General features: G+C 38.9%; 1 protein-coding gene across 5 annotated transcripts in view; it reads left to right on the plus strand.

Moving 5' to 3' along the window:
* The window catches only part of MAST4 (microtubule associated serine/threonine kinase family member 4), a 503,913-nt gene that overhangs the window by 475,174 nt on the left and 15,330 nt on the right, over window positions 1–13,409 (plus strand). For all 5 annotated transcript variants that reach the window (XM_063454083.1, XM_063454086.1, XM_063454084.1 and 2 more), the window contains 4 exons: window positions 7,061–7,162; window positions 7,482–7,604; window positions 10,240–10,352; window positions 10,561–10,688. In XM_063454083.1, coding sequence (XP_063310153.1) covers window positions 7,061–7,162; window positions 7,482–7,604; window positions 10,240–10,352; window positions 10,561–10,688 — 466 coding nt within the window. The remainder of the gene's footprint in view (window positions 1–7,060; window positions 7,163–7,481; window positions 7,605–10,239; window positions 10,353–10,560; window positions 10,689–13,409) is intronic.

Below are 13,409 nucleotides of genomic sequence, written 5' to 3' on the forward strand. Positions count from 1 at the left end.
TAAAAACACAACACTCATGTGAAAATTCCAACTCACACAGTATGGAGTGTCAAACAAGCTCCAGTCACAACAGCACGTAGTTGTATAATCCCTACCAATGGATGAAGGTGCCGTATGAGGTTTTCCGTGATTAATATTTAGTAACAGAAAGATAAATCAAATAGTGTAATATTGCCAATAGGACATGATCGGTAATAGAATAAGAAGTAATGCACTCACAAGATGGGAGCTATAATCATAAGGTCAAACGATCAGGCATAGGGCAGTACAATCCCCGCCTTTGGGATATCTCTTGTTCACAGTCTCTTCAATGGTATGGGTGAAATTAATAAGAGAGAAAAACAATGTAGTACTCACTGAGAGAAGAGTGAACTTAAAATATAGTATCATACTCACTTTCCTTAGAGCAGTTTTAGGCGCTCAGTAATTCCAGCGTAGGTGGTACAATTCCCACCAAGGAGATGGTCCGGTTTCCACTGGGGAGTGCTTCACTAGGTATGCTAAGGATAGAGGTAAAAAAATAATAAATGATCAATAACAGTATCTCTAGTAAATCTAGATAAAACCAAAGTAACCTTATTGTTATAACATAAAAACATAAATCGAACATTTCACAATGTGTTTCACCTATTCTGAGGCTTTAGCTGCATAGAAGGACAGAGTTGGGGGTCTCATTCAGAATCAAACCGTTTGAAAAGGGTTTACCACTAAACATGGGGTTGACACCAGAGAATGCCAGACTCTGTAACCACTCCATGAGATGAAGTAGTTATGATAACTAGAGTTTCCCTTTATTATGTCCCATAATCTTCGCTATGATAGGGGAAGAGTCTGGAAAATGTACAATTTCATTGTTTAATCACTTTATATTGAAAGTTGGAGAAAATATGTTCGGAGTCAAGGACATATTTTCCACAAAAAATATAAATGTGTATATATGAATTGCTGAATATATAAATATATTTCTCTAAACGTGCGTTTAGTGCCCAATTGACTAAACTCTCTACTGTCATTAAAATTATTTGAAATCTGGACGGATGTTTTTTAACAATTTGTATTTTTGTTTCCCCTTGTAACTGCACAATATCTTATTGCTGATCATATTGTTTATTGGATGTATTGGTTTACAGAAACGTAAATTTTTCCCTTTCTGAAAATGGGTTTTAATTGTGTAGCCTGTGCTCTATTTAATCTTTCTGTTGCTATAGATGTCTCTGGAAATGAAATATTGTTGTACAGCTTGATGTCTCCTAACGTCAGAGTCCACTTTTATCAATTATGTTGCCCATTGTATGACTGGACTGGTGTTTTAGCAGACAAACCGAAAGTACACCGTCTAGGACAGGGGTCCTCAAACTCCGGCCCCCCAGATGTTGCTGAACTACAACTCCCATGATTCTCTGGCTATCTATGTAATTCAAAGAATCGTGGGAGTTGTAGTTAAGCAACAACTGGGGGGGCTGGAGTTTGAGGACCCATGCTCTAAGAAAAAGGATAAAACAAGCTTTTAGCTTGGCTGCCGGAGTACACTATTGATCCTCAATATAGACCCTCTCCATATGTATAAAGCCACTAAGAACAGAAAACTATTACTAATACATTCATTTCTCATAAACAGTGACTTCCACTTAATAGTTATAGACATGATGAGTCACTGAAAAGTCACCATGCTGCTTATACAACCTGTATGAAACATCATCAGATGTGTCTTGTTCTGTTTGCTTAGTGTATGCACAATAGACCAATAAAGAATAGCTGAGATTGTTTTACAAGGCATCTTTCTAATACAGTGAAAGTATTGCCCACATTCATTAAGAAGACAACTAAACAGAGTGGATTTCCATTTAGTAAAGAACTACTAAGCCTGTTCTGTAATGTCTTCATTGTTAATAGATTTAAAGGTAAAACCGTCTTTCCTCCAGACAGGGCCGAACTGGAAAAACATTTTTGCCCGGGCATTTTTTAATCACAGCGGCCCACTGAAAAGGGGGCGCGACCAGATAGGGTGTGTTTTGTCATCCCCAATGACAAGCATGCCCCATCTCTAAGTGAGCATTTTGGTTCAATGCTCTTCCAAGGCACACCATGCGCAGAGCTCTCCTGAAGAGCTCTAGCATGAGAAAAAGGCCCTGTGTTTGTTCTGCACAGCGCAAGCAAATGTATTAACATGCTTGCATTATTTGCTTGATACTTGTCTCTGGTGTCTCCATAAATGGGATACCAGGAGACAAAAATGCCAGGAAAGAGTACTGTGCATGTGTTTGGAGCCTGCTTATGGGATTGCATGTGTGTAGAGTGAGCTGATTGTGATGTGGTATTGTGTTAATATGTTGGTTTTAGTCGTATTGTGTTTGTGGTGTAATGTATGTGTATCTAGGTGCTGTAGAGAGTGTGTGTGTGTAGGTGATATACTGTGTGTTTAGGGAATGTAGTATGTGTTTGCTTACAATGAATCTAGTGTGTGCATAGGGGATCCAGAGTGTGTATGTCAGAAATGTAGTGTGTGTTTGAAGGACCCAGAGTGTGTATAGGAGATCTATATATGATAGTATTTGTGAGGGGGTGCAGAGTGTGTGTGTGTGTGTGTGTGTGTGTGTGTGTGTGTGTGTGGATGCTGTATGTGTGTTTGGAGGGATTATGTGTTGGTGGGAGACAGGCTAATGCCAATATAAATGTTTTTTTTTTTTTTTTTTTATCAAAAAAACAGGCATTGTATCCCCTCTTCCTTCTTACCTTTTGCCTGGGAGGGGGGACTTTGCTGCCATCACTGGGGGTCCTATATATATATATATATATATATATATATATATATATATATATAATACATTTTTATTTTTCATTTTAAAAATGTCATCCATATACACTCTTTCAGAAATAGGTTTGAAATATTACAGTAAATTAAATAATTATACATAATTTTAGTAAAACCATATTTCATACAATTATACAATGACTACAGTCATAAAGAAAAACTGAAATTTACATACATTACCCTCTTACTTACTTACATTCCCACATAAAGCTACTACCTAAGAGTGGCTATCAATAGAGGGCGGGAGGGGGGTTTTGAGTTTAACAACTTAGATATCTATTCCAAGGGGCCCAAATTTCATCATATTTCTCTCTGGGTATCTTGTTTAATGCTATCCCTGCTTCCATCCTGCATTGATAATCCACTTGTATACAAATATCTTGCCAGATTAACGGACCCATATTTCTCCAATTTCTAGCCATAACTATTTTAATTGCCATAAAAATGTGAATCATAAGGATTTTTAATTTTGTATTAACTTTTGGCAAGTCTAAGTGAAACAGGAACATTTGAGCCGTAATAACAGTTTGAACCTTCAAAATAAAATCTACCAAATCCGATAAAGTTATTTTCATAGGTTTCAACTCCTCACAGTCCCACCAAATGTGGGAGAATGAGCCTAACTTCCTGCCACATCTCCAACAATCTGGTAGAAGTGTGGGTTGAAATCTATGAAGGCGAGTAGGCACCAGGTACCAACGGTATACAAGTCACTCACTGGGGGCCTTGGGGTGAGTGAAGTCTAGCCTGTGAGGTTAGAGTTCACTCTTGCGAGCAACGCTCTGGATCTCGAGTGAGGAAGCCAGCGGAGCTGCAAGATAGAGGTCCTGTCTCCCTCCCTTTCTACCTCCCCAGCAGCCGCATGTAACTGCCTGTGGGCTGGTGAGGGAGATCTTTGATCTGGGATAGCGCCGGCCCTGCATGGACCGGTTGGGGAGATCCCGTGACCTCCCCTGCCGGCCTCAGACCATGGCCATTTGCCCGGTGTGCCCGATGGCCAGTCCAGGCCTGCCTCCAAGCTATACATGTTAGGATCCTTTAACCTTTCCTTGTAAGTTTTATCCTGTAATCCATTAACTAGTTTTGTAGCCCTTCTCTGAACTCTCTCCAAAGTATCAATATCCTTCTTAAGATACGGTCTCCAGTACTGCGTACAAAACTCCAAGTGAGGTCTCCTCAGTGCTCAATACAATGGCATGAGCACTTCCCTCTTCCTACTGCTAAATCCTCTCCCTATACAACCAAATCCTCTCCCTATACAACCAAGCATTCTGCTAGCATTTCCTGCTGCTCTATTACATTGTCTGCCTACCCTTAAGTTATCTGAAATAATTACCCCTAAATCCCTTTCCTCAGATGTTGAGGTTATGACTCTATCAAATATGCTATACTCTGCCCTTTTTTACGTCCAAGATGCATTATCTTGCACTTTAAATGTCAGTTGCCACAACTGTGACCATTTTTCTAGTTTACCTAAATCATTAGCCATTTGGCTTATCCCTCCTGGAACATCAACCCTGTTACATATCTTAGTATCATCAGCAAAAAGACACACCTTACCATCAAGACCTTCTGCAATATCACTAATAAAAATATTACAGAGAATAGGTCCAAGTACAGATAATCATCCCTGTGTGAGGAATGGAGGAAGGTGGAGGAAGGAGGGTAGGTAACCTGTCATGTGCCCTATGGAATCTTATATAATATTGTTATTCTATGATATTTATAGGACCTCAAGTACCTCCCGTCATGTTAATGTCATATAAATCTGCTCTCTTGTTGTTGTATTCATTAGACAAGGAATATCAAGATTAATTCTAAAACAAGTTGGTAAATTGGTACAATTAGAGATTTATTTCAAATCCTGCTGTTTTGCCCTTAACTTTGCAGGTTATTGCCAGATTAAAGCAATTTGCTGTGTATTGTGTTACAGGGGTGAGTTAAGGGACACACACCACTTTTCACTTGATTTTTGAGGACTATGTTTTCTTTGACCTTTATCAGTCCTCCCACCAGTCCCATTTTCCAGTGGGGTAGTCCCGATTTTGAGGTCCTGTGCCGCCATCCTGTGCCGCCATTCCACTTTCATTTTCAGGTGTTTTGTATTTGGGGACACCAGGAAACTGTCCCCAGAAAGCACAGCGCAAGTGCATCATTAGACACACTCACCCTCGGCAGAAGACACTAGGGCCATGCATGGAGCATTTCAGCAGCGCTCCCTGCATGTTCCTGGAGGCTGGGAGGCATCCAGACAAACTATTATGGGTGTCGCTAGTTACACAGATAGTGTTGCTGATGATGCCCCCTCATGGCCCTGCCAACCTGTCCAAATACCCCCTGGATAGTTGAGAGGTGCCTTATTGTGATAGGAGTGTGGCATTTAAAAGGAACTGTTACACAACATTAGGAGCAGCAGTGTACATACTGCGGTCGCAGCTGCGACCGGGCCCGCCACTCCAGGGGGCCCGGCTGCCCTGTGGACCCCTGTGTCCGGGTATCCGCTGCCATCATCTTCTGCGACCCGGCCCGCGTGGCAAACCGCTGGGGCCACCGTTCAAGGGGTCCATCGGGTGGCCCATGCTGTCAGGGCCATCCGATGGATGTGGATTGTCAGGGGGCACGGTCAGCACTGGGTGCTTTAACAGCACGACCGGGCCCCCTGTGATGACATCACACGCTGGGAGGAAGTGACCGCACGTCACTCCTCCCAGCTAACCCTGAGAGCCGCGCGGGAGGAAGAACAAGGAGTCAGAATGAAAACTCTGACTCCCATCCACCTGAGCCACCACTGGACCCCAGGGAAAGTCACCCTCCTGCACCTTAAAGGTAGGAAACAGGAGGGTGGCAAACATTTTGTGTGTGTGTGTGTGTTTGTATGTATGTGTGTCTGTCTGTATGTGTGTGTATCTGTTTGTGTGTGTGTGTGTCTGCCTGTTTGTATGTATGTCTGTGTGTGCCTGTGTGTGTGTGCGTGTGTGTGTGTGCCTGTGTGTGTGTGTGTGTCTATGTATGTGTGTGTGTGTGCCTGTCTGTGTATGTATGTGTGTGTGTGTCTGTGTATGTATGTGTGTGTGTGTGTGTCTGTGTATGTATGTGTGTGTGTGTGTCTGTGTATGTATGTGTGTGTGTGTGTCTGTGTATGTATGTGTGTGCCTGTCTGTGTATGTATGTGTGTGCCTGTCTGTGTATGTATGTGTGTGTGTGTCTGTGTATGTATGTATGTGTGTGTGTGTGTGTGTGTGCCTGTCTGTGTATGTATGTGTGTGTGTGTGCCTGTCTGTGTATGTATGTGTGTGTGTGCCTGTCTGTGTATGTATGTGTGTGTGTGCCTGTCTGTGTATGTATGTGTGTGTGTGTGTGTGTGTGTGTGTGCCTGTCTGTGTATGTATGTGTGTGTGTGTGCCTGTCTGTGTATGTGTGTGTCTGTGTGCCTGTCTGTGTATGTATGTGTGTGTCTGTGTGCCTGTCTGTGTATGTATGTGTGTGTCTGTGTGCCTGCCTGTATGTGTGTGTGCTTGTTTTTATGTATGTGTGTGTGTCGGTCTGTCTGTGTGTATATATGTGTGCCTGTCTGTTTGTATGTATGTATGTGTCTGTCTGTATGTATGTATTTGTCTTGTGTGTGTGTGTGTCTGTGTGTGTATGTGTCCATGTGTCTGCCTGTGTGTATGTGTGCCTGTCTGTTTTTTTATGTATGTGTCTTGTGTGTGTATGTCTGTGTATGTCTGCGTGTGTCTGTATGGCTGTGTCTTGTGTGTGTCTGTATACCTGTGTCTTGTGTGTGTGTGTGCTTGTCTGTATCTGTGTGTGTGCCTGTCTGTGTGTATGTGTGTGTGTATGTGCCTGTGTGTGTGTGTGCATATGTGTGTGCCTGTCTGTTTGTTTGTATGTATGTGTGTGTATCTGTTGGGGGCGGGGGGCCATGGATTATTTTCGCACCGGGGCCCCATGGTTTGTGTGTACGCCACTGATTAGGAGAAAAAAAATGGGAATATGGAAAATCGATTTAGCTACATCAAATTAGAGCAGTAAAAAACCCTGCATCCTGGTGTTAATAATCATTGGCTTGCTCCTTATATGTAAACTTGTGAACGTTGGTTCTGATAGTTGTCATCTGCAAAAGGCAAAAACTCTCATGATCCATGTGTAGATTCTTATATTTTGAAATGCCAACCTTTTTTTTTTAGTTCTTTATTTAAATTGTGCTAGCTTTCCCTTCTTTACATTGTATGTTTTTTTTTTCTATAGATGAAATAAATTGGCCAGATAAAGATGACGCTCCATCATCTGACTCTCAGGATCTAATTACTTTATTGCTCAGGCAAAATCCACTGGAAAGACTGGGGACAGGTAAAGTGTATATATACGAAATTGAGACATCTTTTTACAGGGTTTCCAGCTTCTTCTGGACCCCTACACCTTAATTGGAATTAGAATTCATCAGCTGCTGTAAATGTCCAATTAACAACTAGATTATTTGCTTATATACACATACACCCAAAGTGCAGGCTGTGCAAAGATGCCGCCATATTTGTGGGGGGTTGTCTTCCTTTTAGTAGATAAGTGTGGACCAGTTGTAAATTATTATTTTGCTTAAATATTTAAACCCTACATGTGTTTTTTTTTGTTTTGTTTTTTTAATTTGTTTTATGTTTTTCTTTTTTCTTAGGTGGTGCCCATGAAGTTAAGCAGCATCCTTTTTTTTGTGCCTTGGACTGGAACAGTTTACTTAGACAAAAAGCAGAATTCATTCCACAGTTGGAGTCTGAGGATGATACTAGCTATTTTGACAGTGAGTAAATTAATATAGTTTTTTGGTTTGTGTTTTTTGTATTTTTGTTTACATATATATATAATATATATATATATATATGATTAAACTTTCCTATTGACTACCACAACATGGTAGTGGTTATGACGATCTAAGCACCATAACCACTACAGTGCATTTTGTTGATTATGGTGGTTCTGGTGTGTATAATATGTCCTAGCAGGAATTTTAATGTAAACACTGCCTTTTCAGAGAAAAGGTAGTGTTTACATTTCTCACATTTTAAAACTAAGGATTGACTAATATGGATGGGGCTTGAAATGTGTAATGTGCTTGAGACTTACAACTTATCCAGCAATGTATATATCCAAATACACATCATTGCAAACTAGATATGTATTCAAATATATTCATTAATGGCTTGTGCATTTATCTAGCTACAATAACTAACCTTATCCATGACCATAAATCTAGGGATGCATTTATAAAACATGCACTGATAGACAAATTCTCTGGCTTATTAAATACACAATCCCTGTTCTATATTTATCTAATATTGGGTTTCGATCTGAGTGCTCCTGCTTTCAGCAGAATCTAGTAATATATAATATATATATTGGAACTCAGCAACAGAATATCAAACAATCCACAGTGTTGGTTATAATTAACTCATTTACTTAACAATCCGGAAAACAAACCATATAAATTGCAGCACAATAACCTCATCATGACCAATAATCTCATCATGAATATATATATATATATATATACGGAAATCTGGCACTCTACCTTTAAATCAGCTTCTGTCATAACCTCGGTGCTGCACAGCGTAAATAGATATGGAAAATGATGAAGAGAGCACTCCAGAGGATATTTTCAATCAAACTTTATATGTAGTGAAGGGGATCAACGTTTCGACCCAGGAGGTCTTTGTCAAGATCTTGACAAAGACCTCCTGGGTCGAAACGTTGATCCCCTTCACTACATATAAAGTTTGATTGAAAATATCCCCTGGAGTGCTCTCTTCATCATTTTCCATATATATATATATATATATATATATATATATATATATATATATATATATATATATATATATATATATATATATTAATATAATATAATATAATATAATATATAATATATAATATATAATATAATATGTGTGTTTCTCCCCTTTCTTTTACTACTGACTCAAAAGACTCCCTAGATATAATACTGATTTAATTTGATTACCTGGAGCCATTCTCAATGGTTGGAGTTTGCATTTGCTATCTCCTTCCTGGCCTGTGGCTACCTAAGACACACCTATCATTTTCCTGGGGTCTTTCTCATACGTACCTGGATACAATTAAAGATAGTTGTCCTGATATGACACTCTGGAGTCTCAGCAAGTTTACTCTCAACAAACCTTCCATTGTCCCTTGGGATTGTGTGGACACACAATAGTTATAAAACCTTCTGTCTTAATATGCATTTGTTTATGACTGTCCATCCCATACACAAATACCTGTATCTCTAACCGTACAGCCATCATACATACTCACAAATTTTGATATCATATTAATTCCCATCCATACACATAAAGACAAGAGATTTTATACAATAACTAAGGTTTGCGACTTTCTATAGAGTAACACCTCTGATGTAAACACTGCCTTTTCAGCGTCTAGCTTCTCCATGCTCTGAACGTTCCTCTTAGGGATGCATTGATTCAATGGATCTCTGAGAAGATGCTGTTTGGCACAGCATGTTACCGTGCAAGCACTATAGCCTCATAATGCTTTTTTATGGGAAAACATTGTATCGGATGAAATCTTAAAGTTTAATGATCTCAGCCAAGGGGGCAGAGCCAGCCATGAGGAGACCCGCGCAGGGCCAGAAAAGGGTGAATAAAATCACATTTTACTTTTGACAGGGGGGCTAGTCACCTAAATTGTGGTTTTAGAAGTACAGTGTCAGGAATAAAAATAGTTTTCTTTTAAGGTACTCAGTCAGGTATTTTTCCACATCTACTTTGGCCTTAAATTTGACAATTTTCACTTTACTGAATATCCTGTTAAAGATCCCTCCTTGAAAAATGAATACATTTCTATTTTGCATCATTCTGATTCCATATAATGCAAGCTACACGTGCTTCCAGGAAATACTATTCCTCAGAGTAAGGAAGAAACCGTTTTTAAATATACATACATATAAAATGTGAATGTGTGTTATGGGGTAATTGAAGAGATTCAAAGTACAGGAAAACCTTTTTTTTTTATGCTTTTGGTAATTTACAATACATTTTAGACAATTAGAAAATTGTCAAGCCCATAGCTTATGTTGTGTGCATGCTGAAGTAGAATGATGTGAGAGATTACAAATCTACTGTACTCATTGACTGTGACCTCCAATAAAACTGTAAAAAAGCTATAGGTCCAGTGGATGCCTATTCCCTGGCAACACATATTTACTATATCAAACTGTTAAAGTTTTTCAACAATCTTACCAACAACATTGTAAAAAACATCACGGGAGTAGGGTAATGGTCATCTCCCAGTTGTTTTGTGGTTAAGTCTTAAAGATAAGGTGAAAATTGTACACATTTTTTTTTAAAATAATAATAATAATAAAGATTCCAAATATTCACCAAAATATCTTCAATGTGTTTCAGCCCGTTCTGAAAAGTATCATCATATGGAAACCGAAGAGGAAGATGATACAAATGATGAGGACTTCAGTATGGAAATTAGGCAGTTTTCTTCTTCCTCCCATCGCTTTTCAAAGGTCAATTAATTATCTTTCTTGCAAATAATACCAGTTAGTTTGTGTTGATCTTTTCAGTCATAATTTAAAATTCTCTCTTAAATCCGATAATCTACTTTTTAAATGTTTTTTCCCTTCTAACTATTATGCATAACAAAAGAAAATGGTTGCATTTGGTAAAAAAAAAAACACAATCATTGCAATACAAAATCTGATTTTTCATCTATAGGTGTTTAGTAGCATTGATCAACTAATGCAAAGCAAAGTAGAGGAAAAGGATGATCCAGAAGAAAAATCAAAGAACCTGAATTTACCACCAGTGGAATCACTAAGCTGGAGCTCTGAATATTCTGAAATGTGAGTTAATAGTCTCAATAACACAGCACCATGTGTCACAAATGCACCCTACTCCAATGGTGTGCGTGATGTAGTTGTGGTGGTGAAATGGTTACAGTTTACTATTTGTCTGCACTAGACCAGAAATAATGATAAAAATCCCACTTAACACCCCCCACACTTAACCATAATAATATAAATATTACTATTTTAATGCTGTCACCACCAAGACAATTTATTAATGGGGTGCCTTGGTCCCTCAGATAACTTCATGATAAAACCCCACCAAATACAACTTAGCACAATATCTATGTAATTGAAAAACACTAAGTAGTCTCTTCAGGTAATGTGATTCTTTACCAGGCAATGGCAGAACTTAATAAAGGAATATTTATTATGAGCAAAAAATAGTCACAGTGCATACAAAAATATAGATGACAATCAAATTAGTTACACCAAGAACAGATAAAAACAAAAGGGATAAAATAACAGAAGTCCTAATCACTTAGTCAGGTTTTCAAAGTAAAACTTCTGCCCAGGGGGTCTCTGGTAAGGTAGATGGTGACTCACTCAGAATTAGATTCTGGTCTCCAAGCAAGTACAATACACAATTCCGTATCATTAGATATATACCCTGTGGATTACCAAGTCTGGCCCAAAGGTGTAGATAAGGCATACATATAGAGACAATAAGTGACCACCCCCTTGTGTTCCAGACCAAAATCAATCCAAATGGAAATAATGGTGTTTATTAATTTACCATTTTCCATTCCATAGATATGTCACTTTCCTTACTTATGACCCAATATAGCGGACATCACAATTCCTTCCCCTATGGTTAAGTTACGCAAATTATGTTTGGGCTTGATTAGAAGAGTGTGCTTGTCCCATTCTAAATATAATTAAAAATTACACTTAATTTTTAGTCTGTGGGTAAGTATTAATGTGTCTTTTGGATATGATACTGGAACACAAGGTTAATTGTCATTAACATATCAAAGGACCCCCTATCTAAGAGGGAATCTAGACATTTGGCAAATTAGAGAGTTAATTTATATTTAAACCAGACTTCCATGCCACTTAAGAGTGACTTCTCACACCTTGTAGAGTCTTTGATTAATTGAAGGATCAATCCATATGGTAAACCACCTGACCCCCTTCACATTTCTATGCAATTTACATTATGCCTTCTGTCATCTGACATTGCAACCAAGTGGCCAATTAATATATGCACTACACAAATTGCAATAAATGGCAATATTTTATTGTGCAATAATGAATTATGCACCCTTGGCGTGACACCATGCACCAAGCTCTGTAACTGTCACTGCTTTAAGTTAACTGTGGTCTTGCTTTCATCTCATGTCACCTGGAGCTTAAAGGTTGAGTGCTGGATTGGACTGGGAAGAAACTTTCTGTTTCTGTGCTGGTATGCTCTGTGGACAGGAACGGAGTTACCAAAGGCAATGCAATTATTCATAGCTCCCAAAAATTGCAGCAGCAGGAGAAGAGTGTACTGTCTTCAGAGAGTATGCAAGCCTTTGATCTCTCCAGCTGGCTTGTGCCCTGTGACCATTGCGACCCACCAGACATATTTCCAGTGGCCAGTCCAGGCCATGTTGGGTGGTTTAAATCTTCAGAACCATGGAATGGAATAATATTCAACTAACACATGCTTCACCGTTGTATTTCTTCCATATTGCATGACTTTGTTTTATTAAGGCTAAGGCTAGTTCCTTTAATCCATTTATGACATAATGTGCCAGGATTTCCCTAACCCTTTGTTCTGAAGTGGTTAAGCATAGGGCAGCACCTTACATACATATCCTGGTCTGCCTGATATTGATGAGAGTAACATTCCCAGACAACTGCGGTTTGTCAGTCATCCTTACTTGTCTTCTCCAATTTCAATATGCCAGAGAGAAAAAAATCTATCTTCCAAAGAGCAGCTGCTTCCTTGGATTGTAACTCGCACTAGTATCTGGAAAACCAGACTTGTAAGTCTAGGGGCTGCTCTGAGCTTTGAGGTCCCACACCGTGCATTTGGACTTTTATTAGCTCGTTTGTCCTCACCCACCATGCAATACAGTATTTTAAATCATGGTTGGTAGATCATGATGGGCATATCGTGTAATTATATATACACACTACACTCAAAACTGTAAACTTAATCATAGGTATTAAATTATATATTGATAAAATTTCATAAGAATAACATTGTAAAGTTTAACAAATAAATCAGGACTTTGTTCTATTGTTTTTTTCAGATTGATTGCAAAGGGTGTTTACTTATTTCTAGATAAAGTTGTATTTCCATATATCTGTGTGTTCCATTAAATCTTGTTTGGTTTGCATAAGGCTTTGGGAGGCCTTCTTTGGTACTTACAGTGACACAGTAGGTCCAAGATGCATAGGAACAAGAGAATGGGGGATGGGTCTGCGCCACTGTATACAACAGATAATAATATTAAGTCCAATGGGATCTGTATCGTTGTGTCCAAAGTTCTACTTTATACGATATCCAGCAGATGTCAATGTCATGGAGGATAGTCCAATTGTATAAAAAATAGAAGAATTCTTACTTACAGTTGGCAGAGCTTAATCCATCTCTGGTGTGAATGGCTTATAGCGGTATTATCCCCGCTTGCAGGATATACGGCAAGTGTCCTCTTCTATGTAGTGGCAGGTAACCAAGTTGGAAATAAAAATGGAAACAATAATGGTGCAGTATGTTCCTCACAT

Source organism: Pelobates fuscus, chromosome 5 (assembly GCF_036172605.1).
Source record: "Pelobates fuscus isolate aPelFus1 chromosome 5, aPelFus1.pri, whole genome shotgun sequence".
Taxonomy (NCBI): domain Eukaryota; kingdom Metazoa; phylum Chordata; class Amphibia; order Anura; family Pelobatidae; genus Pelobates; species Pelobates fuscus.